Raw genomic sequence first — 25,317 nt, 5'->3', positions numbered from 1 at the left:
GTATTATTCAGTGGATGGGCGTTGTAAGGTAGGCGAGACGTCTATTTTAAGAAGTAGTCAGCTACGCTCTGCTAGGTATATTGAAGCTGTAAGAAGCAGCTATCCTGATGACCCTAGAGGTCGTAGACGAGGATGGAGATGGGCTGTACTTACCGGAATCGCTAGGTTGCTCCCACGCTGTGAGGTTGTACAACTGCTCAAGGTCGTGATCTGAGAGTTGGCTTGTAGCTGACGTCGGCAGCTTTATGCCAGCGGCATTCCAAGCCCGTACACATTGAAGCGCGGCGAGTAGTTGTGACCCAATCTTGCGCCGTCGCGGAGCAAGTAGATCTCCTAGTTCACTAAACATGCGCTCGCACTCGCAACTGCTCGCTGGAATACTCAACACGTCAATCGCAAAGCGTGAGAGGTCGGGATACTTAGACTGAAGCTGTACCCAGTACTTGATAGGGTTGCCGTCAACGTTAGGGCTGTTGTGCTGCTTACTCGTCCACTTTGGCTCCAATTTGCGCCACCTGTCGTACTCATCTGTGAGCTCATCATCGTCCTCGCTATCGCTTATGATGTACGAGATAGCCTCGTCAATAGCGCCGTTATCACGCTCTTTTGAGGGCTTTGTTGGAGGAGTAGAGGTCGTATACTCTGCCCAAAGAGCACGAAAGTCAGCCATACAGGCGACGAGCCACTCAGGCTTATCACGCCACGCCTTCTCGCAATAGCGTCGATAGTACGGGTGAAGAGCGCAGGCCGCAAAGTACGCGGGTGAGTCGTCGAGTTTACTGTAGTAGTCGTTGAGCTTCTCCCACGCTGCGCGAAAGTTGATAGAGATGTGATCTTCAGGCGCCTCGCGCTGCTCAAAATCAACCCTCTCGTACTGCCGGAGACGCTGCTCAAAGCGCCCCATAAGGAACTCAAACACTGGTATAACCTCGTATATCGCACCGAAACGGCCACATTTGCCTCTGCCTTCAAGGCGCTTTGTAGCATCTTTCAGCGGCTTCAGCACCTCAATATACTCAGTTATAACAGCCCAATCAGCAGCTGTGAGGCCCTTAGATCTCATCCAAGCAGGCGCCTGGGGCTTCTTGTTGTTCTTCGTTCGGGCGTGTGAGTCGGCAACGCGCTGCTGTTCCACGTAGAAACAAACGTAGGAGTTGAACGCGGGTTGTAGTAATACAGCTCTCTCAAACGCTGAACAAAAGGAGTTCCAGCGCGTAACGCAAGGCTTTACAGGCTCGAGTATTTGGAATTTAGCGTCGTCGTCGGCCGGTAAGTCCTGCCTCGCGAGGCGCTGAAAGTTCGCGAACATGTCGTACTGTTGTGGCGTTTTGATGTAGCTAATAACGTCTATAAGCGTGCCTAATGGGCCCTGCTTACGCCACTCGTTGAGGTATTTCTCTTCCTCCTGTACAGCGTTAGAAAGCTTCATTGAAAAGAACAGGTAGACTTACAGCCAAGTTCTCGTCGTTGTTAAAGGCGTCCTTGTTTGAGCCAAATATAATCGACTGGCCAACTAAGTTGATTGTATGAGCGCTACAACGTAGCCGGCGATGCTTAGACTTAAAGCCAAACTTCGCTCCAAGGGTCGCGATAGCAGTGTCGTTATTGAACGCGTTGTCGAGCATAAAGTAGCCAACGTTCTGCGCAGTTATATTAAACTTCTGCAGAGTTTCAGCGACACAATCAGCTATCCTGTCGCCAGTATGGGCACCTGAGAGCTGCGGCAGGTCAATAGCAACGTCCCTAAGGTCGCCCTCAGCCGTGGCAAAGTGAGCGACAATACCGAAGAAGCCACGCTTGCCACCTTTAACGGTCCACCCATCAAAGCTTATATGTATCTTGCTCGCCGCGCAACGCAGCTCATCGACGACCTGAGGCTGCATGAAGTTGTACAGCCTCATCACAAACTGCGCAACGCTTGTGCGACTACTCCAGAGCGCCTGCTCAGCTTCAGGATTCGCGAAATGTATCATCCTGCGGAAAGCTGGATCTTCGAACTGGCAGAGGGCGAGGTTGTTGTCAACAAGCCAGCTAACAGCTGCTATTCGAAAGGACTGTACGTCGAAGTTTCCTATCTCGTTCGCAACCCTTTGGCTAACGCCGAAGCCGCCCTTCAGCATCATTTCTAGCGATTTCTGGCCTCCAAGAAGCTGCTGAGGCGGTTGCTCGCCAGCGTTTGTTATTCCATGATCCCTATTTAGGTGCCTCGCAGCAGTACTAGTTGCCTCCGTCGTCTCCGCAAAGCCAGCAGTCGCTGCTTTACGCTTGTGACAGATGTGGCACAGCCAGAATATCCTGTTGGTATTACTGCGGAGAGTAAGCCGATAACCGTAGTTGTATACCCAGCTTTTCTTCTGCTTCTGTGTCCGAAGAGGCTTCATATACCGTGGCAGGCGACTCCAGTTAATGCCATCAAAGTTATCGGCCATACGCGGGTCGAAGTCAGGCTCTGGCTCGCCTTCATCTACCGCTTCAGACGCCGCTGCAGCTACCTCAGAGGCTTCAACAGGCGCGACAATCGCATCTTCGGGTATAGAGTCGCGCAACTGCATCTCGAAATCAACGCCTTGGCTCGCGGCCAGTATAGCTCGACGCGGCGACGTTGGCGGAGTCTCGCGCTGTGTATCCTCGTCGATAACGAAAGGGTGAGATGGCTGCGAAGCTTCGATAGTTATAGGCTGTGATTTACTGCCTTTCTGGCGTTTTGAGCGACCAGCGGCGGCAACAGGAGCGGCAGCAGGGCGTTTACGAGGATGCCTAGGGTCTGGCATAATAGCAACGGGTAGCACTAGGAATAGAACATGTAGAGAATTGTGTTAATCATTGTGCTACGGGAACTAAGATCTATATCTCCGCCGGCTAACGTTGTGGGCGCTATGCCCTGTACGTACTAGCCTTTAAGTGAGAGAAGATGGGATGGAACCTAGGTTATACCAAAATCTACGACTTCACGTTCTACGATATAGCCAGGATCAAGCCTATCAAGCTCACCAATCAAGCCTGCTTGATGGGCTTGATTTGCTTGTACTTTTGAGCAGTCTGGGCTTGATTTGGCTTGATTGTATTCACTCAATCAAATCAATCAAGCCCATCAAGCAGGCTTGATTGTTGGCATCTCTGCTCCACGCACTGTCTGAAGCAGTGTCTGATGGCTCGTCATCGACAGTTGGAGGTAGCTTGTTTGTGGAAGGATCGCAGTATTCCCACACACCTTTGACGGTGGCGAACTCCTTCTTCAAGGAGTACCAGAGCTTCCAATCGCTCTGGTTCTCGAGGATAACTGATGCGCGACTGACAACTTGATCGTCCCGAGCGCTCGAGGATGCCATGATGGCCAAAAGAGCTGCCTTGCTAAGCGGCAGAGAAGCTTCGAGAAGTGATCTCAAAGGACGTGAGAATAGATCTCAAAAAGAGAGCGTGAGACACCTTGTTTCAACGCTACAACAAGACACAAGAACAGCGTATACAACAGCGTGAACTGTGTGAATGGAGTGAACAATCTCGTTTGAATATCGCAGCTTATTGCGGGGATACCGGGCTCATAACTGTTGGATCAGAGGAGAGATGAGAGAGAAGGTTGTTCTATTGAGAGAGTTGCAGAGAGCGACTATATACATGAAGTAGAGTATCTGGAGCATTCCAGATCAGCAGTGTGTTACGTAGCTGTGACGATAGTAGAACATTCTAGTTGACACACCCCCTGAGGGCTGACACCATACTGTCTGCCTCCGTGGCGGCTACACAAAGCTTCACCAATGCTCGCAGCTTCGGTGCCATGCTGAAGCGCGGTGAGGTTCTCACCAAGCGTCAAGGATACTATCCCCAGAGTGATATCTGCAACGGCTCGGGAACGACATGCCAGGAGATATGTGGGGCGGATAAAGTCGAATGTCCATCCAGTAATCCCAACTTCCTGAGGTGTCACTCCACTCTTGACGGCACTCACTGCTGTACCGATGGGACAGGAAGTAAGTCGTTAACAACTTTCTGTTTAACAAGATTGCTTACGCAATATATAGATGCCTGTGGCCCAGGAGATTACTGCACCAACGATGGCGCAGGGAACACCTATTGCTGCCCTGAAGGCATCACCGCTGAGAAATGTGCTCAAGAATTCGGTATCTCAGTTTCTCTGATCCCTGATGCGCCTACCGGTGGAGTGCCTTCTCCCACTGGGTCGATCGTCATCCCTGTTGCGAGCCTTACTGAAGTATCGTCCAACATCCCGGCCGAGACGCCTGTCGACAGCGCTACTGAAGACTCCTCATCCACGTCCGACGATACCGTCTCGACTTCGACGAAGTCATCCACCACGCGGCCTCCTGCGCTACCAACCAGCTTTGCTTCCGCCGCTCTCTCAACTTCCAAAGCGCCCAACGCTATAAGCAGTTCGTCGCTCCCACAGTTCACGGGCGCTGCTGCGAAGGTCGGCAGCGCGGGTATGGCCAGACTCCGCAACAATCAATCGGATCGGCATGATTGATTCCTATCTAGGTTAAAGGCTGCCTAATGAAGTAATTCTTTAACCTATATAGGAATCAATCATGTCAATCGATTGATTGTTGCGGAGTCTGGGTATGGCTATACTTGTGGGAGGTGCTGGTCTCCTGTTCTTGTAGGGACGATATTGCAGCATATGGTACTGGCGGTCTTTGTGTGTTGGAAAGTGTCGGCCATAGGGCTTATCCCTTGGCTCCTCCTTAGGCAACCAGGCAGCCACCCATTTACCCGCTAGTACCTTTACGGCCTAGCTCCTTCACTGCCTCTTCCCACTGCGCATATAGACCGCTTTCCGATAGCTCTAATACAACATGATTCTCCCCAACCTTGATGCTTGACAGAAAGCAAGAACTTGGGTATAATGGTTGGATAGTAACGCCGTACGAGGGACATGAAACATGGCGGAAGGACACGGATAGATACCACTTACGTTTTGACGCTTTCGCCGGTCTAACTTAGACGCTAACACTCAAATGTAAACATCCTTTTTTTCTGTGGACTAATAATACGTTTCCCATCCTTATCTGCCTTTGGTTAACCTTTTCCAGCAGACTTGCCCAGTGCTGCCAAGATCCATAGATATACATGGTGTCTTGATAGACCAAGAGAGTGCGGGATGTTAAATGTGCTTGCTGCTACCTACGTAGTTTAATATTTCTAGATAAGCTTTATAGCAGCGAACAAGGCAGCCTAGTATTACTCTGCTATAACTCAAGTTTCTTGTTACCTGTTGATACGGCAAAGGTGAGGTTGAATCAAGTAACGGTCGTTGCAACGAGTTGAAGTAGATGGTTATGATTGATTAGAGGAGGTGCGCTGCAGCTCGCGTACGAACTGAATCCCACCCCACGGCACGGGCCACGCACGTAGTCACGTGCTCGCCACGTACGTACGGTGGCTCGAAACTAAGAGCAACCAACATTACCCTAACAGAGTCCTCTTAGGGATAAAAGCATAGCCTGCTTACTTTAAAATTAGTCTAGGCTGGAAATAGAATTAGTAGTAGTAGTAGCTGCCAAGATCCGGAGAATTTCCTTCGACATCCGTGAAACGGTTCAATCCGCACACTGCCGGAGTACGATTACGATCTGACTGTGTCCGAAAGGATCCGGCGTAATTTCCACGTACCAGCGCTACTCAAGTATATGAATCACGCCACTTCTCGTGTACCTGACAGTCTTCGGGTAATCCCGCTTACAAGAACGGCCGTAAAGCTTTGTTTAAACTAAGTCCAAATCTCGTACAACCTTCCCCCAATAAAGTACCCTCATCATTGTTCGAATCAACACATGAGATCTATCATCAAGCTGAACTGTAGGGTTTCATTCGTATACGGGGGACCATAGTCCCTTCTGATGGGCTGGGTCAGGTCTGACAAGCTTCGATGTCGCTTACTAGGTGCCAAGTTCATGTAACTAGGTATTGCCTTGTAGAAAAGATGGGCTAGTAGTCTACTTACGGAACAGTTAATCACATCCCGTTCTTCCGAAGCCAGGAAATCCATCGCGTGAGTACATCTCCTGGTAAGACAACCCTGAAAACGACCGGCATTTCATACGAGTAGTTAAATCGCCGATGCGACTGGAATATAGACCACTTAATGCTGGATTTCGCCTACTATTTAGCATACCGCGTTCCCACACAAGGTACTCCCTACATCTCATCACATCTTCCCAGATAAACTTCAGCATATCCACGCCAACCTCATCCACTCACGCTAGAATGCAATTATCTACCCTCACTATACTCGCAAGTCTCGCATTTGGCGTCGCGGCCATGCCACAACCAAACGTCAGACCTCAGACCATTGTTGTTCCACCAACATGTCAAACGCGAAGACTCCCTGATCTTACGTGTTGCTGTGACAAAAATACACCAAATTGCGTTTGCGAGCATGGATGCGTCTTTCCGAAAGTCAACCCCTATTGCGGCAGCGCACCACCAGCCGGGACGAGGTGAGTGTCTTTTCTTTTTTTCTGTAGCTATGGGGTTTACTCTATTGTGTTTCTACGTGACTATTGCAATACAGAGGCTAACATCTATAGCTGATAAAACATGGGGTATGGTGGAGAGACTTGAAATACATTGGGATTTATTTTGGCAGAGAAGAGAGCGTTGGCATATTGATGTGATAGACAGGGTTATTGGTTAGGCATCATAGTGAGAGATAAAGGCGTTTCTTGTTAGCGATAGATATCTATGTGTTATATGAATACTTGGTTTTGTCTCTAGAGGGAAGTACACCCACGTTCTGTGAATCTCAATTCAACGTTACCTGTTATCCTAGGGTCCCTGTGATTCCCCCATGATACTATCTCGGAGTATTAAACATATGAATGACCTTACAGCCAGGTATGAATGTGATATTCAGTGATCTAATTACTCGTTGTGTGTAAAGCACAGTCCGCAACAATCAATTAAGTGGGTCCTAGAAGGTTCAGATTGGATTGATTGATTACCGCTTTAAGCCTAGTAGTTACCTATAGGAGTTTAAGCCCTACCTAGATAGGTAAGTGGGTCTAGGAGAGTGACCGGATTGAATTGATTGTTGCGGAGTCTAGTGTAAAGTCAGTAAATAAGTAGTGTGAATGTCACAGTGGTGTGTTCTTATACCGTGTTGATAGACGTGAAATGACCTATTCGATTGAGTAAAATGCTAATAAGGATCTATCATGTACCATCTTGAAGTTTTGGTAGCCTTTGGTCGTTAATATTCACGAATAGTTGATTGATGTTACCCCTTCACCATCTCCCTTCAATCTGGATACCCCCTGCTATCTCAACAATTCAAGCTCTCAAGACCGTGAACTTCGCCCCTGAGCTTCTTCAAAGCCTATTCTCACACCTCGTGCAATTTTGTGTATACTTCTACTCTTACCGTCTGATCAAAGACGAGATGATACTCAAAATAACTCTCAAAGTGTCGAGTCATCACTTTCTTGGAGTCACAGCCATCGCCACCACAGCCCCCCATATGACTCTGAGAGGTATTAATAACACTCCAGAGTCCTATAGGATATAAAATCTAGTCCTGTTGGTGTTTAGAGGATGTACACTCCGTTTACACTTTACTCTTCTACGCCTGAGGCACCCACCACCATATCCAGTCTTACCCTTCCACGATACCTTCATCTATACGCACTATAGCTTTACATTCTGCGAATTATCGAACAACGTCCTATATACCGTCGTCACGAACCCTCGCGCTTATCACGAACATCACGAGACGTCAGTGTCTTCGAAGTTGACACCTGAGGCATCCACCAGAACACATTGGCCCACCCAATCACGTCACACACATCTACAATACCAGAACACACTCTAAACATTGTACTAAGAATTTTCACACTCTACTATTACAACCCCTTACGCCGTCGACGAAAATTACGAGAGTCGGTGAATTGACGCCTGAGGCATCCACCATAGTAGCTAGGCATACCCCTCCTCCATACATACACAAACTACACATATCCACGTTTTAAAATACATTTTAAAACATCCTGTACATGATCAACACGAAACCTTACGACCTTGAACGACATTACTTAGATTCACGGACCCCTAAGCACAACGGAGTGAATAGCAACATCAGATTCACTTAGCCCTGTCACACTACACAAATCTTCATCCTATACGAATCATTCATTCCAAGACTGGAGTATCCAACGTTCACATCGCACTGAATATCAGTCGACTACACTCGTACGTATCCACCATGCCCACACCAGTCAACCCACCCCAACTCACCACCTCGTACTATAGCCTCCCAGCACCAACCCCTATAATCCCTCTTGATAATAAAATTCGCCGCCATCACAATGCCATCCAATCCCTCCAGAATTCCAGACCTCTTCGCTCTCTGCACATCGCAGCTTACCGCCTATGCACCCGCCTACCAAACACTGCAAACAATGGAGCGCTCCATGCAAACCTACATGTCACAGCTCTCTGCCTCCAAGAACTTGTTCAGCGAAGATAGAAGAATAGCAGATGGATTGGCAGAAATCACGCGACTTTTAGAGCGACTTTCATACTCAGAGGGCCGCGGCGGGGTAGACGAAGTAAACCGGTTGATCATAGATATACAGAGCGTGATGAGTATACTACCCTGTTTAAGGGAATTGAGTAGAGTGGGGAGGTGATTTCAGGCGGTGTGTTGCTGGACGATGCACTGTTTGTGTCGGACATCATATTGGATGGAAGAGGAGGACATGGTGTAGATAAGTGGATGTGAGATACCCTAACTAGATAAATGTAATAGTACGTAACGACACATTGTTAAACCACTCCGCTACCTGCGCGCCGTTCATGAAAGCTGTGACGCCTACGCGGTGGAACGTGTTGGGGAGGCCGGGGACGGAATTGAGAATGACGACGCAGCGACCAGAGATTGTTGGGTCGTGGAATCGCACGACGAGAAGGGCGTATAGGTACTCGCCCCACGTCTCAGAGCGTCTGTATGGTCCCTCGTCTGGTAGCATGAGTACGCCACCGTCGCTGGTAGGAGAAGTCGATCCTTGGTCAGACCTCTCCTCATCCCTCTCTACCCCAAGCCACACATCAAAAAGGCTGGTCTCCCATCTTCGTACCTTCCTGATCAACCCGCTAGCAACCACCCTCCCGCTCTCCACAGCCCCCCACCCATCTCCCTTACACTTCACATCAACCTCCAGCACCTTCGTAACACACGTATACGCATGTTCCCAAATCTCATGCTCCTACATAACGATCCCCTCAACCGACGCCCACGACCACGTAGGCGCCCGCCACGGCACCGCTCTCGACGGCGGCACCCCTGCATTCTCAGAGGCCTCCCAAAGCAGTGCTTCCGGTAGATGCGATGACCACACACCAACTACGTACTGCAACTCCTGCTGTACGCGGGGACCCCACACATTATTCACGTCCTGTGCCATACCCGCTATAGCAACTAATTTATCGCTCAATAGTGTCAGGCGCCCCTTTGTGTAATCCGTGACTAACGCCTGCCATATCATGGCCATTTGTTCTGCAGCGGGGTGGTTAGTTATTCCGAGGAGACGTTTACTTTCGATTGAGGGGTTATAGTTCCGCTTTGGAGACGCTCGTAGGCGTGTTTTTGTAGAAAGCGGCTCGGGGCTGTGAGACAGTTTCGCAGGCCGTCGGGAAACGTTTCGCAGGCGTTGGAAGTGTGGCATTCCCAGAAGAGTTGTTCTTTGCCGAAGTGTATGATACGTGGTGAGAGGAGGCGTTCTTGGAAGACCCAGGCGCGCCGGAAGATGGGCGTGTCTTGCAGGATGTCGCCGAAGAAGTGGTCGTGGAGGAGATGCCATGTTGGGGGTGCGGGGGTGTGCGTTGCTTGTTGGTGGCGGTTGTTGTGCCAGGAGAAGTTCCGGAAAGGGGGGCAGAGGGGGAGGGGAGTTATGAGAGAGTGGTCGCGCGGGAAGTAGAGGCCCTGAGTTGCGTCTTCCGAACCGGATGCGGAGAGAGTGAGAGTGAAGTTGCGATAGACTTTGTTCATTTGGACGGATTGAGTTTTCTAGTCGTTTGCGTCGTCTTGAATCTATTGGTTTTGTCAGTAGATGCCTATGATCTTCTAATGAATATGAATGACTGGTATCGCGTACAATTCAGAGTGAATCGATCCAGATATGACTCAAGCCTAGACTTTTGCAGATCGAAAGGGCGTCTTGGAAGGTTTTTGGGAGCTCGTCAAAGCTAATTTCGCTGAGAAACTTTGTATAGTCCTTACTCAGTAACTTAGTAAATGGCTTGATACCCCAGTAGTGACTTAGACTCGCATAGTCTGTGAAATTTGTCTGATTTGCTGTCAGAATCAATCTTGGATCCTTCCTTTTTGGGTAAATCTCCAATAGCCTCTTAGGGTACCATTTAGGCTTCGGCATCTCCCGACAGGATGCATGATGCAACCTGCATGACTTAAACCACTTCTTTGCTAAAAACAGAATCCGCGGTGAGTTGGAATGTGGCTGTGCGTTGAATTCGATTCTTTTCAGCAGTTCTATCTCAGTACTAGAAATCCATCTTACTTACGTAGATCACTCACTTGGAGTCATCGGGATACAATAGAAGGTCTCTATCTGTACCACATCTGGCTCACTTTCATCGTGCCCTTTGCGGAAGAAGACGACAGAGGCTGTTGACATGGGATCTTCGTCGTCTTTGGCTGTAGTCGTTGCTAGACAGAAAGTAGCAGGCCGAAACATGGCAAGGTTTATGGCACGCACAATTGAGACTACAGTATACCATAGCCGAGTGCACACGAAACAGTTATCCATACTCGCTTTTTTGACGCCGACGAATGCCTCGTGGTGAAGGGTATAGGATGAAGGGGGTAGGTCCGTCTGTGGTGTGCCGCGATGCAAGATCGGGCGCATGTTCTGGCAAATATCACAGAGATACATTGCAAGAGGCCGGAAACTTGTGGTGATATCAATAGCATCGCTGGAAATTCCTGTCTATCTTCTATAAGTCTGGGCAGAGTTGCTTGAAGGGATACCTGGACAGGTAACGAAGAGGCCTACCACAAGCTGGGAGTCGTTATCATCTATTCCTACTGCACATAGCCTCGTCTTTGATATTATCACCAAATAATGGGAAAGAGACAGCGATCAGACGAATAGTTATGCGTGAACGTTAAGCGACCGCGATCGCAAGAGAATTTATACCCTGATTCATATGAGATGGATTCAGAGACATTCACCAACCTGAGTAAAACGAGAACTTAGAGGAAAGAACCCGATCCCTTATATTGTGGGGACAGGCGTATTGCGTAACCGCCCTGTACAGATGTCGCACAGTTCCCCTCCTGCCAACCCAATCGCAGCCTCGCGGAATATCTTCGGCTGCGACATCCCAAGTCCAGCACAATACGATACTATCCCACATCGGCTACCCAAAGCACAGCGACTTAGCAAATAAACATTGTGGCCTTTTTTTACAAGACAAATTTACGTTATGCAGCCTAATAAATACTGAGGTGGGTGGTGAAGAATACCAGTTGCCGCTCAGCCTGCGCCCAAACCTCACTTCCACAAGGTGATAAAAGAAACAGTGACAGAATGATTCACACATGATGACTAACAAAATAAATGTACAGCGTACATAAGTAATTAAGCAGTGCATTGACAAGGGAAGCTAGCTATCCGGATGCAAGACCCTTATATACCTATGCTAAACAATGCCAAGATATGCATTTCACAACCTGATGGCCAACAAGTACGCCGTATGAGAAGATGTGATGGAGAAAGACCATAGCTGGTGAATACCAGGGTTGTCACAAGCTAAATATGGTGTACTATGTACCTGCCAGGCATCTACATTGACTGACCAAGGTACCGAAGTGTACAGATCTTAAGCTTCGTGTCCTCCAGGAGTGAATGGGTGTGAAGCATCTAGAGACTCAACATCCTCGGTATCTGCCTCGCTGCCGGCGGTGGTCGAAGCTGTGGTACGATTCTCCGCAACCCAGGCACCGATCTCACGCAGAGCCTTTGCGGCATCACCTCGGCAGCCCTGAAGAAAGTTATGGATCTCAGCTGGAGAGAAGGTGTTGGCTGGTACCTTGCTCGCAAATTCAATTGCCCACTCATCAATCTGCTCAGTAGTGATACCAGGGTTTTGAACACACATTGCTCGGCCGATGAGACGCTTGAACATACCAACGCCTGCTTGGGTACCAATGTGTCCAAAGTACACCTTCTTGTCGATGCGGCCGGGTCAGGTAAGAGCTTCATCAAGAGCATCGGGATGTTTAGAAGTCATTATTAAGAGCCCACCTTCCTGAAAAGCGTTCCCGTCAATGGCGTTGAGGAGGCCACTTAGCGTGATAGCCACAGATGAGGACTTATTCCACTTCCGGTTCATCTGATCAAAACCTGGGTTGAAATCAAGATCAAGCTCCAGAGGATCCATAAATCGTGCTTGATCCTCCTGGGGTACTTGTTCACGACCAATTCCTGCAGAGTCGATGTCTTCGATTACGACAACGCACTTGCGGGGAAGACCAAGGAACAACCGGTGGAGCGCACTATCATTGATGTTCCCGGATGCGAGGTTGATATGGTAAATATCGCAACCAAGGTACCCAGCCAATGCAGCGCTGAACGAACTTTTGCCGGTACCGGATGGGCCATAGAAGAGATAGCTGTGATGATAAGAGATTCCGCAGTCCGCGAAGTATGAGCGTGACTCCTGAATGTAGTAATACTCGGCATCTCGAACCACATCTGCTTTGGTGACTTCGTCCATGTCGATAATGTCGAGCCTCCGCATGGCCTTGGACACCGACTGCCACCCGGACCCACCAAAAACAGGATCACGGGAACCGCCACTTGCGAAGTAGACAGTAGTGGTACCGGTTAAGCTCTTCTTCACAAAATCAACACATAGGTCTGTGAACTGTCGAAGAGGCTTCAGACTCCATCCCAGTGTCCATACTTGTCAACGAGCGAGCCGGCTCGCTCAGCTCGCTCGGCTTGGACGTTTTGACCAAGCCGAATGAGCTGAGCGCGCAGTGCGCGCTTGCAAGCCGAGCGAGCTTAGGGATAGGCGCTCGCTCAGTCAGCTTGCTTAGCTTGGTTGGATGGAGCGGTTAGAAACTTGGGGCTGAAGGACTTGGTGGAGAGGCAATCTCACGATGATTTTTAGGTGTAGTGCGTAAGTTCGAAACCTAGTTATAACCTAAAATACACTCTTTTTTGCTATATTTCTAGCAAATAAGCTACTAAATTTCCGGCTAACGGCCTAGCAACAATATTCTCCTTCTGCGACACTTCACTTACTACTTATCACCCACCACACTCACCTATACTCCACCAACGCGTCTCTATTTGCAGCTATTATCTACCTCGCCGTTGCTATAATGCTAGCAAAAAGAACACGCGTTAATGCTCTAGAAATCGCGACAACTTCGAAGCGCCCTAGAGTCGCAGCGCGTTATCGCGGGACTGCCAGCTAACCTGTGCTAGTCGATACTTAGCCATTCTCACTATCTCCACCTCCTCCACCGCTGTCGCCGCGTCAAGCTCTCGTCGCCGCGCCACAAGCACCAAATTTTGAAGCGACCCTCCGAGAGTCGCGCGCCGAAGAGACGATTATCCCACCACCTAAGGGCAGCGAGCATGCCACTGTTGCAGCTTTAGGAGCAGCTAGCGAGGCTGTCGACGAGGGTTTCGTATAGGTAGAGGACAAATACGACGGCTTTAATTGGAGTCGCTACCTAAAGCACTGCAAGCCGCCTACATTACTTTCGAACCGAGCAAGCTAGGTATACAGCCATGGCTATCGCATCGCCTTGCGCAGCAACGTCGCAAAAGTTACGTGGATCTGCCACTATTGCTATAAGCACAAGTTCACTACTGTTGGCCGTGGCATACATGACGTCTCGCAGTCTCTATCAGCGCCAGCACGTTATCTCGGAGAAGACAAGAAAGGTTATAGCTTGAAGCCTCTAAGTAAGCGCACTACCGTCGCTCCTTAGAAAGAAACTCTCCTCGAACGCGCCCTTTAGAAGGGCTGCTCTTAGGCTGTTACCAACGAGCTTACTAACTTTAATATACAAGAGTTTAGGCTTGCGGCCGTCACCTAGCTCGTCGAAAATAACCTCCCACTCTCACAATTCGAATTATCGTCTTTTCGCAATATAATACAATTAGCTAGCGTAGAGGCAGAACGAGCCTTGTGGGCATCTTATAACAGCGTCTTACGATACGTTATACGCTTGTACAACTACCTGTTACCAAAGGTTATCGTAAGCCTTTTAGAATTAATGAGCAAAGTCTATATAAGCTTTGACGGATAGACGACAAAAGGTGGCAAGCGTGGTTACTTAGGTATCGTCGCCTACTACGTTGATAGCTCTGGCGAGCTCAGGGACTTGCCTATTGCGCTCCTACAACTAACAGGTGCCCACACTAGCGAGGCTATGGCTAAGGTCGTAATAGCAATATTTAAGCAGTTCGAAATTACTGTGGGCAAGCTCGGTTACTTCGTCCTCAATAACGCACATAACAACAACACTACGATTAACACTCTCGCCTTGCAGATAGGCTTTAGCGCTACTAAGCGTCGCCTTCGCTGCGGTCCTTATACGCTTAATCTTATTAGCTAGATGCTACTCTGGGGTGAGGAGAAAGAGTCCTACGATAATGAGGAGACTAAGCGCGTGAACGAAGCTGAGAACATAGCTACTTGGCGAGGCGATGGACCATTAGGAGTGCTTCTCGCGGTTATTAACTACATTAAAACACCACAACAGTACGCTCTTTTTAAGAAGTATTAGAAGCTCGCTATTAGGGACTAGCCTGTTAACGCGCCAACAGAACAGCACAAAATCAAGGAGCCTGTTAAGCTAGTTGTTACTCGCTAGAACTCTTACGTTTCGTGTTTTAAGCGCGCTGTTAAGTTGCAATTAGCGGTTAATAGGTACGCCAACTACTATATTTAGAAGATTGAAACTGAAGACGCGTACGCCCGAAGTCGTAACAACAAGCTACCTGCAGCGCCGGATTGGATGAGGTCTGATAGGATCAATGCCCATAACTGGTAGGTGATTGCTGAGTATATTGATGTGCTTAGGCCACTGAAACAAGCTACAAAACGGCTTAAAGGCCGCGGCAAAAGCGGTGCTTTTAGAGCAATCGCTGAGGTTATTCTAGTATTTAAATACTTACTTAGAGTCTATAAGGACCGCTTGTAAAGCTATAAAGACGTCATTCATAATGAGCATACAGAGTCACCTAAAGACCACCTTGCTATCAACCTTCGCGCTGCCCTAGTTAAAGCCCGCGAGTACTACAATAAGCTCGACCTCTCGCTAGCTTACTATGCTGCTACAATCCTTTATCCTCGCTACAAAAGCTACCTTAACGCAGCGTGGGCGGATAAGCCTAATTAGCTAGAGAGCAGCAACAGCAAGTTTCAACATTTGTGGGCGGAGTACAAAAGCTTACCGAAGCCGCGCTTACGCCCTAAAGTTCGGCACAATAATATAGACGACGCTATTAACAGCTTTATTAAGCTGGTAGGGCTTACGGAGAACGAGGAGGATAAATATAAGGCTTGGAAACGCAGCGAACCGATCGCTAGCGAGGGCGTTGACCCTATAAAATACTAGGTAGGACTCCGCGATCGCTACCCCAGCCTTAGCAAATTTGCTATCGACATGCTATCAATCCCAGGCTCAAGCTGTGAGTGTGAGCGCTTATTCAGCGAGCTGGGTGACCTCCTCGAGCCCCGTCGGCACAGCATTTCTCCGCAACTTCTAGCAGCAATACAGTGCGATCGACGATGGATAAGAGCTGGATTTGGCACTGGTGAGGTGCCTGTAAAGGAGGCTATCAGCGATGAGGAGATGGACGCGAAATACGGTGTACATAAGTGGGATATTAGCTGAGAAACTCAACACCAAGGTTTCTATATAACTTTCCTAATTGGGACTGAGCCCATCAAGCCGAGCGAGCTGACAGCCCTGTTTCAGCCAATCCGAGCGAGCCGAGCGAGCTGCTGGCCTCCGCTCAATTGGCTGAGCAAGCCAATTGGCTGAGCTCGCTCAGCTTGCTCATTGACATCTGTGCCAGTGTCGTTATGCTGTGTTGCAGTATATGCAGTCAATCAAAGTGTAACCGCGCGAGGCAGTAATCAGAGTATATTGTGTATTGTCTGTTGTCGTGTTGTGTCTGCTCGCCTTTTTACGAAGGCAGCAGCAGGGTCTGTTTACGTGACGTATCTATGATACAGCTAAGGTAAGAGGTGCTCAATAAAGAGAGGAAGCAGCACCAGACCACCAACACGTGATCTGCTTCTCCTCATAACCGTCACATGCTGAGTGAATTTGGAAGACTGCCATCAGAGTCCGTATAATAGCCGCTCGTAGTGCTACTGCTGCGAATGTGTGGGCCACCTCGGCACGAGAACAAGAACGGGCGGTAACCAACCCAGAACAAGCGAGTACCCATTGGTGGGAGAGAGAGGACTTTCTTGGTATCTTTGTCAACCCCAGCTTCTTGCATGCCACCACGGTACATCTTGCTTATTTGACGATGGAATTCATCCTGATCATTCACTCCTGCAGTAACCAGCACGGCACTCCGAGAGTGACTGTCTAGGATAACATTGGAGCCCATCCATGTGAGTACATCCTTGGCGATTGGATCTGTATCTGGGATGGTAACTTGGACAGTGAAGGCCCACAGAAAGAAAGCTTTCATATGTTTGTACAGAGGGCGAACGGCTTGGTAGAGACCGATGAGAGCGAGTACCTTCTCGAGATCGCCACCGGGCTTAAGTCGGTAGATTAAGCGTTGTATGAGCTCTAGCACAGGAAAGCGGGACGTGGCGGATCGCTTGAGATGACGCGGAACGTAGCCAGGGGTGTCTATGGGCTCAGGCCATAGATCACCGGATACTTGAAGGTTGGTTATGGTATGTCGGAACGCAAGCTCGGAGCAAGCTCGCTCTGGGATCGGCATACTCGATCGTTCGCGCAGTGAGGTAGCAAGAAATTGGGGGACAAGTATGGTGGAAGAGGTTGTACTCGAGGTTGCGGGAGGCTAAAGAAACAATGCTGGCCCAAAGCAACAAAGATAACGTGACCAAGGTGGCGATAATGGCCAAGGCGGTGACAGGGACCAAGGCAGTGACAGGGACCAAGGCGGTGAGAGTATGGGCAAGTGTATCGCTAAGCGAGTTTAGCGATTGGTAATTGGCGAACAGTAACCAGCAGAAAGAGTATTGAACGGTATTGAAGTGGGACTTTGCGCCTCACTACTAAGTGTGTCCAAATGAAATGTTGCCTGCGCAATTCAATGTGTTTAGATGAGCTTCATGGTATTCACTGCCACTAGTACCGAGTTTATCTCAAAATAAGGATACAGAGTTTCCTTTTTTATGGTAGCGAACGCCTCGAGGCAGTCATGCATTACTTCACTGCAACCAAAGTAGCATCACACATTACGTTAATATAATCTCCTTGGGGAAACATGATAGCATATATGCTTGATTGAAGATGAGTTTGGAATAGAATAGAAACAGTAGTAGTAGTTCAAGTAAGGAACAAGAGCATCTAAGTAGCATAAAATGCGTGATCCCTTGATATACAAAATCTACGGTATGCGCCAGAGAAGCGCATCAGGGGTAAGAACGATAATGTCACTCTCAATAATTTCATGTCACCTCAGTAATAGGCTCCTGCTTTCGAACTTTTCAAATATACGTATTCATTGCGCTCTGCATCCCTGAGCCACAGCTCCGCACTGCCTAAGTGAGAGCGTAGCTCTACTATCACGCTAATATCGACGCTAAACCGTTTTGAGCAAGGTGGGCTGTTTACAGCTGTACGTCATAGGCTGAAAACACCATCATAGCCACTGCGGTACTTTGTAACGAGTCTTCTTCTCACACAATCCACCAAAGCTATTCAAGAATTGTTGGAGGTAACTAAATCTTCCGAAATACACAACAAGCCAAAACTCGCATCTCAGTCAACCATGCCTCCCAAAGCCGCCACCAGCGATCTTCACGTCTCGAAGCTCTTCTCCGTCAAGGACTATATTTGTGTAGTCACAGGAGGTGGCTCTGGTATTGGCCTGATGGCAGCGCAGGCGCTTGCTGCAAACGGCGCAAAGGTATGTATGTTGGCTCGAATTCATGCAGATCTAACAGATATCTAAAGGTGTACATCACTGGTCGACGCCAAGAGGGTAGGTACCGTCCTTTCTAATCGCCGTGACGCGATCACTGACGTTGTTCGTGTCTCAGTGCTTGAAAATGCCGCCAAATCACACAGTCCCGACCAAGGTGGCCAGATCATCCCGCTGTCACCATGTGACGTGACCAAGAAGGACGATCTGGAGCAAATGTACCAGGAGCTAGCATCCAAGGAGCAGTACATCAATCTGCTCGTCGCTGCAGCCGGTATCTCGGGCGAGAAGGGTATCCCGGATGCTGACAAGGCGACTGACATGAAGAAGAAGCTCTTTGACAATGAGACATTCGAGGGCTGGGCTGAGACGTACAACACTGACGTCACGGCCGTCTACTTTTCAACTGTCGTTCTTCTACCCCTTCTACAAGCCGGAACGGAGAGCCACGGCCACCTCTCGGCATCGGTCATTGTCATCAGCTCCATGTCCGGCATCATGAAGGACGCACAGGGCCACTTCAGCTACAACGCGGCCAAGGGTGGTACCGTGCACTTGAGCAAGCTGATGTCAGCCGAATTCCAGAAGCTCCGGATCCGCGTCAACAGCATCGCGCCTGGCTACTTCCCATCAGAGATGACAGCAAAAGAGAGCGACGAAAAGCAGAAGAGCGATTTGCCCGACGAGAAGATTCAGGAGAAGGGCCACGTTCCGCATGGACGGGCGGGAAGCGACGCAGAGATGGCACAGACGGTCATTTTCTTGACCAAGAACTCGTACGTCAACGGACAGATTCTAGCAGTGGATGGTGGTGTGCTCAACGTTGTGAGCTCGTAAGGGAGTGGTGTAGTCGGAGGTCAAGGATAGGATGAGCAAATGCTAAGATTACAAACATGGGAGCTTGACTCGTGCTTAGCTGCTTCGGCATTCCTTGTTGGGCAGATGCGGGTGTTTGGTTCCCCACATTCCCCGCGATAACGCCATCTGCCATGGTGCTTGATTGCGATAACATTGATGATGCGACGCCCCTTGCATACGAGAATGAGGATGACAGGAGCCGTAGTGTGGTCGGAGGTTGTGGCGCGGGGCACGTGAAGACGCGCGAATTGGGCCGACGAAAGGCCAAGAATCAAGTACGCGCCGTAAGTAGGGTGTCAGTAGGTACAGACGAACCGAGGACGAGCGTGCATGCAGTAGTGTTGAAGTAGTGTGGAAGTCAAGTGTGAGAGAAACGTTGTCGAGAGCGGTGATGAACATGGCTGGTCGGCGCTCGGTGCAACGGGCGCTGGTGCTGGTGCTGGTGCTGGCGCGGCAGCTACTGGGCTGCGCTGCGGCCAGCCGAATAGCCCAACAGTCGAGGGCAGCACGGCACACGCAGAACGTCAACCAAGGCCATGCTGGAGCGCCTTTCGCGTGCCTAAAGATATTCAAGCTGGCCGTCTTGGGCGACGAGCCTTTTGATAACAGAAGCCTCTGGTAGGCGGTAGCGACTCTGGAATTCGCACGGCAGGGTACTGTAGCGGTTGTTTCGCCGCCAGGATTCCCAAGGCATAATTGCTTTGCGGTTGGTTACGGCCGCTTCCAACCGCCCTTCAACATTGCGCATGGGCAGCACACAATAGGACGACTATCGACGTCGGTTGGGAAGGCAGTGCGCGTCTAGTTGGTGTTTGGGGACATGCACACGGCAGCGAGTTCAAGACTGCCGCTTCTGCTCGAGAAACAACAGCGCCGCGACCCGGCAGAAAAAAAGCTTCTGGCCCAAACATAAAGAGACGGTAGAAAGAAAGATTGGGAGAGCACTGGGTTTCCATCTATACCAAGACGACGACGACGACCGTCGCCATGGTCTCACACGCACCCAAGCCCGGCCACGCGAAGAAGTCGTCTTCATCCTCCAACCACAATGGCCAACCCCGCGAGCGCGAACAACGGCCAAGCAGAGAGGGGACGGCGCAAAAGGCAGCACAGGATGTGGCAGGCCTTAAGGACTACCAGTTGGGCGACTGCTTGGGCAAAGGCGCTTTCGGCAGCGTTTACAGGGCGCTCAACTGGGGGACAGGCGAAACGGTCGCCATCAAGCAAGTCCGGCTGGAGAACTTGGGCGCGGCCGACCTCAAGAACATGGAGATGGAGATTGATCTGCTCAAGAACCTGAACCATGCCAACATTGTCAAGTACCACGGCTTCGTCAGAAGCTCCGAGAGCTTGTACATTATCCTCGAGTGAGTCTGCCAATTCCAGCTCCAGCACAGTTAACCAAGGCTAATGCGGGCAGGTACTGCGAAAACGGATCGTTGCACAGCATTTGCAAGAACTTTGGAAAATTCCCCGAGAACCTCGTCGCCCTCTACATGTCCCAGGTCCTTCACGGCCTCCTCTACCTCCACGAGCAGGGTGTTATACATCGAGACATCAAGGGTGCGAACATCCTAACCACAAAGGAGGGGCTCGTAAAGCTGGCAGACTTTGGCGTAGCGACAAAGCAATCGGGCCTGGATCAGTCGAGCGTTGTGGGCACACCCTATTGGATGGCGCCCGAGGTCATTGAGCTCTCAGGTGCCACCACGTCGTCAGATATCTGGAGCTTGGGATGCACCGTCATCGAGCTAATCGAAGGGAAGCCGCCATACCACAAGCTACAGCCAATGCAAGCCTTGTTCAGAATCGTCAACGACGAGCACCCGCCAATACCTGGCAGTGCATCTCCTGTCAGTCATCTCTTTCCCGACCACACCACTCCAAAACCTACGTGCTGACCTTTGCAGCTTCTTCGTGAGTTCCTCATGGAATGTTTCCAGAAGAACCCCACACTTCGTATTTCTGCCAAACGACTACTCAAACACCCATGGATCCTTAGCGCCAAGCGCACCGTCCCTGCAGTTCCCACAAAACCGACTGAATACCAGGAAGCAGTCAAGTCTGTACAGGAATGGAATGAAGCCTTGAAGTCTCCCAGCTCTTTACGTAGGAGCTCTCGCCTTTCCACGGGCTTGCAGAGACCCTCACTTGTTGGGGCAAACAGTGCTGGTTCAGGCTCTCGCCCGGCTCCCGTCAATGTCAACCTCAACATACCCAAGCACAGACCTACCGCAGAGTCTTTTCGCTCGCCCGAGTTGGATCATGACGACAACTGGGATAACGATTTCGCTGAGAGCATCTCTCCCCGCGCCTTGCAAATGCCACATCTTAAGCCTCAAGACAACTTCGCCGGGCTCTTCTCAAACGACAGACTCAAGGCCTTTGCCAGTTTTGAGTCCGTCACTGAGCTGCCAGAGTATGGTGACGGCGAGGCTACGGTGAAGAGTCCGGTAAACCTGCATCAGTACCAGAGTTTTCCCAAAGCTTCGGGCCAGAGAGCGAGTGCTAGAGCAAGTGGAGCAAGCAGTAGAGCTGGATCGGCAAGGCCATCTTCGAGATCCACTTCTAGTGCTACTGATTCAGAGTATGAGGAAAGGTATGATGTTCAGCCGAGGACAGCATTTCTCCGGGGCCCGCCGAGGGGTGCTCCACCGCCCCCCAGAGCAAGAGTCGCTGCCCCAGCACGGCCCAGTCAACTATTCCGCGAAGATACCGTGGAGGATTATTCCGACTTGATGCCGGCCGACGAGGGCGCGTTCGAGCGTAAGCTAGCTGCCATGCAGTACGCACAGCCGCCAGCCAAGGTACCCAAACAGATAGTTGTGACCCACTCCAGCTCTCCTTCCGATACCTTCTCGCCGCGCCTGTTCCATCCGAGCGATCTAAAAGCTGGGCCAAAGCTAACGCGGGATGTAAAGTCAAATGGCAGTGTTCATCAGCGATCCACAAGCTCCACATCCATACGCAAGCTGCAAAGGACACAGTCACAGATTGAGATACAAAAGTATGCCGAAGATGAAGGCGATGATTTCTCTGATGTTTTTGGTGATATCAAAGGCCAGCTTGCTAACCCTAGCCGAGCTGAGAGTGACAGCGGCAGTGAACACAGTAGTCTTGCCATGCTTACATCGAAGATGGCAAGCTCCTTCACCATCGCAGACGAGGATGACCTTGATCCATTCGCCAATCTCGACGAGGGACTAGACAACATCAACCTAGAGAACAATGTTGCTCGAGACAGAGACGATCGGCTGACAAAGACAACTGAAAGCCTAGTAGGTTGCTTGAAGACCAGTCAGCCTGACGACGAACTGCTCGATATCGCAGATCAACTACTACAAGTTCTGCACGAGTCGCCCGACAAACGATCAATCATTCTGCGGAGTCACGGCATGCTGCCTATCTTGGAGATCCTGGGGACCAGACCACACAATGAGGTAGTCCTGCCTCTTTTGAAGATCATCAACCTCATCATACTTGAAGACTCTGAAGCACAAGAGAGCCTGTCTTTCTTGGGTGGCATCCCAACAATCTGCTACTTTGCGTCGAAGAAGTTTCCCAGCGACATCCGGAAAGAGGCTGCAGCCTTTGTGCGACAAATGTACCAGACCAGCACGCTGACACTGCAGATGTTCATTGGCTGTGGTGGTATCAACGTGCTAGTAGAGTTCCTGGAAGAGGACATCGACGCTGAGCGTGACTTGGTACTCATTGGTGTGAATGGTGTATTCGGTGTGTTTGAACTGCAGGGACCTACACCGAAGAACGACTTCTGTCGCATCTTCTCCCGGTCGAGTGTGCTCTACCCGCTAAGTCTGGTGTTGAACCGGATGGTTGAGGAAGACGGAGAAGTTGCGCGACTTATTGTCGGCAGGATCGTACAAATCTTCCTCATCTTCTCGCAAGCTGAGAGCCATGTCAAGGATCTTGTGGCAGATCGAATGATCTTGAAGCGTAAGTTATTTTGACCCTTTTCTGTCTATTCGAACTCGCAGAGAACTAACGGTATGCAGGTGTTCTCAAGGACCTTCGCAAAATGTCCCCACCACACCAAATTACTATGCTCAAGTTCATCAAGAACCTGAGCTCGTTGTCCTCCACACATGAAGCCCTCCAAAACTCCAACGCCATCGACATATTGATCGAATTACTCAAGTCGACTCGGCAGAAAGATGCGATGAGTCGCAGCCAGAGCAGGTCCGCTTCTGACCCTAAACGACTCCCTCCTTTCCACCGTGAGATCTCCAACCAGATTCTGAACACCATGTACAATCTATGTCGGCACAACAAGAGCAGGCAAGAAGAGGCGGCACTTTCGGATATTATCCCTCTACTGAAGGAGGTCGTGCGAGAGGGTGGACCACTCAAAGAATTTGCGCTACCCGTGCTGCTCGAGATGGTCAACTCGGGCAAGGTCGCGCGCAAGATGCTGTGGGACGCAAAGGGTCTTGCATTCTACGTATCACTACTTGGCGATCGCAATTGGGCGGTGACTGCCTTGGACGCTATATTCGTCTGGTGCGTATCATCATGTCAACACTTTGCCAAGTACTAACACTCCCTTGTAGGCTCCAAGAAGAAACTGCGCGCGTTGAGCAATACCTTCTTTCTTCCCAATCAAGCTTCACCACCGCCGTCATCTCCGCATACACCTCCGCCGATCTCCCCCAATCCACGTTCGAAAATATGCTCGAGCCGCTGCAAAAGGTTGTCCGTCTATCTCCTCCGATCGCTGCGTCGCTCGCCGTCCCTGAGATCTTCGGTCGCACAGAACAAAAACTTGGGCATAAGGATGCCGTTACACGTCTGAATTTCCTCAGGATTCTGCGGACAATCTGTGATGCAAAGGACGAGGGCTGCTGGCTTATACGGGCATTCGGCTGCTACGAGCGCATTAGCTGGCTCATGGAGCACGATTCTGCGGTGTTGGTGCGGCAGATGGCTGAAGAGCTGGTTCGAGCTTGCGACCAAGTCGAGCATTCGGGCATCAACAAGGGCGTGAATGGCAAGCGAAGCATGAGCCGGGCTTCAGCAGTGAACATGAACATGAACCTACGACGCCCAGCATCATCAGCTGGTCGACGAGATGGCTCAGGCTCAAGTACCGGATCTACACTCGTAAGCTCTGGCATGGGTCTCACACCTCCAACACCCAACTCTCTCAAGAGCACATTCATGCTCCCACAAATGAACACACCAACCAGTCTAGGCAGCGGCCGACACGCGGTTTCGCGCTCCCAGTCATCAGCCGCGATGTGGGATCTCGCCGAAGACCCTTCCGTCCGCCCCCCATCCTCCAGCCGCTCAAAACCCCCCCAACTGACACGCAGCACAACCTCATTCGCCAACCTCCAACAACACGCAAACTCCCCCAATGCAGCACGCACGCCCTCGCGCCCACCCTCACGCGACGCAGCAACAAGCCTCGCCCGCATAGAAGCAAATAACGCTGCGAAATCCTCTTCCCGCCTCCCAAAAGCACGTCCGGGTCGCCTCAACGACGCCATCTCACGCCGCAGACAGTCCAACGTGAACACTGGGCCGGAGAATGAGATTCCAATGCATATTACCACTCCGACACCCACTCCAACACATGCTCCTCCTCCTGCACCGACGACGAATAATACTCCTCACGCCCCGCCGCTTCCTAGACTGCAGATCGTGAGACGCAGGAGGGAGACTAGTGGTGGGGAGATGAGTACAGCTGCTGCGCGTAAAGGCCCCGCTTCCTCTGCTGCTGCGGACTAGAAGTCTGGTGCTGCGACTGCACGCGTGGTATCGGGTTGGTATAGCAACGGGGTTGGCGTTGGTGTCGAGAATGAGCGCAGCGGCGACGGCTGCTGTGCTGGTGAGAGAAGCAGCGATGGCTATCTGACACAAGTGCGTAGACGACGCGGGTATACGGGCGTGTAAAAGCCAGCACTTTCTTATACCTCTTTCCTCCCCCGTCTTCTTAGGTCTTTCCTTTTTCTTTTTTATCTGGACATGGGATTGGGCGGGTTTGCATAGCTGTGCGCATGTGGCGTTTTTTGTTTTACATCGGATGGATGGATAGATCGTGGGTGGTATATGTCGATTCCAAAACATCGATATAGCACATCATCGTGTGCTGGGATCTGGGCAGTCACGGCCCATCCATGGTATAGCTTGTGGTTGGTTGGTTGGCCGGAACTTGCACGAGGGCTGGCTGTTGTTTCCTTTTTTTCTTCTCCTTGTTTCCCAACTATCCACACTGTCTTGTCTGTTCTGTCCGCATAATGGGCGGAGAGTTCCTTTTTTTTCCTTTTTCGTCCGTCCGTCCGTCCTTTTTCACTAC

At 50.3% G+C, this 25,317-nt stretch overlaps 13 protein-coding genes across 13 annotated transcripts; 6 read left to right on the top strand and 7 right to left on the bottom strand.

Annotated features, from left to right (window-relative positions):
- Positions 1-3: 3 nt before the first annotated feature.
- PtrM4_092050 (Dimer-Tnp-hAT domain containing protein) lies at positions 4-2,771 on the bottom strand (the record flags this gene model as incomplete). The annotated part of the gene is made up of 3 exons (XM_066106984.1): positions 4-41; positions 154-1,405; positions 1,452-2,771. 3 exons carry the CDS (start codon positions 2,769-2,771, stop codon positions 4-6), a joined length of 2,610 nt encoding a protein of 869 aa, XP_065962652.1.
- Positions 2,772-3,065: 294 nt separating this feature from the next.
- On the bottom strand, positions 3,066-3,329 carry PtrM4_092040 (uncharacterized protein; the record flags this gene model as incomplete). The annotated part of the gene is made up of 1 exon (XM_066106983.1): positions 3,066-3,329. The coding sequence occupies one exon, from the start codon at positions 3,327-3,329 to the stop codon at positions 3,066-3,068; it is 264 nt and encodes an 87-aa protein (XP_065962651.1).
- A 446-nt stretch (positions 3,330-3,775) lies between these two features.
- On the top strand, positions 3,776-4,499 carry PtrM4_092030 (uncharacterized protein; the record flags this gene model as incomplete). Its single annotated transcript, XM_066106982.1, has 3 exons — positions 3,776-3,968; positions 4,020-4,439; positions 4,495-4,499. The coding sequence occupies 3 exons, from the start codon at positions 3,776-3,778 to the stop codon at positions 4,497-4,499; spliced, it is 618 nt and encodes a 205-aa protein (XP_065962650.1).
- A 1,723-nt stretch (positions 4,500-6,222) lies between these two features.
- Positions 6,223-6,459, top strand: PtrM4_092020 (uncharacterized protein; the record flags this gene model as incomplete). The annotated part of the gene is made up of 1 exon (XM_066106981.1): positions 6,223-6,459. The coding sequence occupies one exon, from the start codon at positions 6,223-6,225 to the stop codon at positions 6,457-6,459; it is 237 nt and encodes a 78-aa protein (XP_065962649.1).
- Positions 6,460-8,744: 2,285 nt separating this feature from the next.
- PtrM4_092010 (H2B domain containing protein) lies at positions 8,745-8,981 on the bottom strand (the record flags this gene model as incomplete). Its single annotated transcript, XM_066106980.1, has 1 exon — positions 8,745-8,981. One exon carries the CDS (start codon positions 8,979-8,981, stop codon positions 8,745-8,747), a length of 237 nt encoding a protein of 78 aa, XP_065962648.1.
- A 545-nt stretch (positions 8,982-9,526) lies between these two features.
- On the bottom strand, positions 9,527-10,000 carry PtrM4_092000 (AF-4 multi-domain protein; the record flags this gene model as incomplete). The annotated part of the gene is made up of 1 exon (XM_066106979.1): positions 9,527-10,000. One exon carries the CDS (start codon positions 9,998-10,000, stop codon positions 9,527-9,529), a length of 474 nt encoding a protein of 157 aa, XP_065962647.1.
- Positions 10,001-11,853: 1,853 nt separating this feature from the next.
- PtrM4_091990 (uncharacterized protein) lies at positions 11,854-12,159 on the bottom strand (the record flags this gene model as incomplete). The annotated part of the gene is made up of 1 exon (XM_001934363.2): positions 11,854-12,159. The coding sequence occupies one exon, from the start codon at positions 12,157-12,159 to the stop codon at positions 11,854-11,856; it is 306 nt and encodes a 101-aa protein (XP_001934398.2).
- A 60-nt stretch (positions 12,160-12,219) lies between these two features.
- Positions 12,220-12,774, bottom strand: PtrM4_091980 (ATPase (AAA+ superfamily); the record flags this gene model as incomplete). The annotated part of the gene is made up of 1 exon (XM_066106978.1): positions 12,220-12,774. One exon carries the CDS (start codon positions 12,772-12,774, stop codon positions 12,220-12,222), a length of 555 nt encoding a protein of 184 aa, XP_065962646.1.
- A 1,004-nt stretch (positions 12,775-13,778) lies between these two features.
- PtrM4_091970 (uncharacterized protein) lies at positions 13,779-14,611 on the top strand (the record flags this gene model as incomplete). Its single annotated transcript, XM_066106977.1, has 3 exons — positions 13,779-13,934; positions 14,090-14,251; positions 14,303-14,611. 3 exons carry the CDS (start codon positions 13,779-13,781, stop codon positions 14,609-14,611), a joined length of 627 nt encoding a protein of 208 aa, XP_065962645.1.
- A 1,053-nt stretch (positions 14,612-15,664) lies between these two features.
- PtrM4_091960 (Dimer-Tnp-hAT domain containing protein) lies at positions 15,665-16,028 on the top strand (the record flags this gene model as incomplete). The annotated part of the gene is made up of 2 exons (XM_066106976.1): positions 15,665-15,879; positions 15,980-16,028. The coding sequence occupies 2 exons, from the start codon at positions 15,665-15,667 to the stop codon at positions 16,026-16,028; spliced, it is 264 nt and encodes an 87-aa protein (XP_065962644.1).
- A 288-nt stretch (positions 16,029-16,316) lies between these two features.
- On the bottom strand, positions 16,317-16,970 carry PtrM4_091950 (BCS1-N domain containing protein; the record flags this gene model as incomplete). The annotated part of the gene is made up of 1 exon (XM_001934364.1): positions 16,317-16,970. The coding sequence occupies one exon, from the start codon at positions 16,968-16,970 to the stop codon at positions 16,317-16,319; it is 654 nt and encodes a 217-aa protein (XP_001934399.1).
- A 1,017-nt stretch (positions 16,971-17,987) lies between these two features.
- On the top strand, positions 17,988-18,977 carry PtrM4_091940 (FabG, Dehydrogenase with different specificities (related to short-chain alcohol dehydrogenase); the record flags this gene model as incomplete). The annotated part of the gene is made up of 3 exons (XM_001934365.2): positions 17,988-18,125; positions 18,173-18,200; positions 18,259-18,977. 3 exons carry the CDS (start codon positions 17,988-17,990, stop codon positions 18,975-18,977), a joined length of 885 nt encoding a protein of 294 aa, XP_001934400.1.
- Positions 18,978-19,985: 1,008 nt separating this feature from the next.
- On the top strand, positions 19,986-24,749 carry PtrM4_091930 (SPS1, Serine/threonine protein kinase; the record flags this gene model as incomplete). The annotated part of the gene is made up of 5 exons (XM_066106975.1): positions 19,986-20,365; positions 20,419-20,851; positions 20,909-22,955; positions 23,015-23,519; positions 23,570-24,749. The coding sequence occupies 5 exons, from the start codon at positions 19,986-19,988 to the stop codon at positions 24,747-24,749; spliced, it is 4,545 nt and encodes a 1,514-aa protein (XP_065962643.1).
- Between the last annotated feature and the right edge of the window lie 568 nt (positions 24,750-25,317).

Source organism: Pyrenophora tritici-repentis, chromosome 4, assembly GCF_003171515.1.
Source record: "Pyrenophora tritici-repentis strain M4 chromosome 4, whole genome shotgun sequence".
In the NCBI taxonomy this organism is placed as follows: Eukaryota; Fungi; Ascomycota; class Dothideomycetes; order Pleosporales; family Pleosporaceae; genus Pyrenophora; species Pyrenophora tritici-repentis.
Note: the sequence above shows the minus strand (reverse complement) of the source record. Positions and strands in the feature narration are given on the sequence as shown.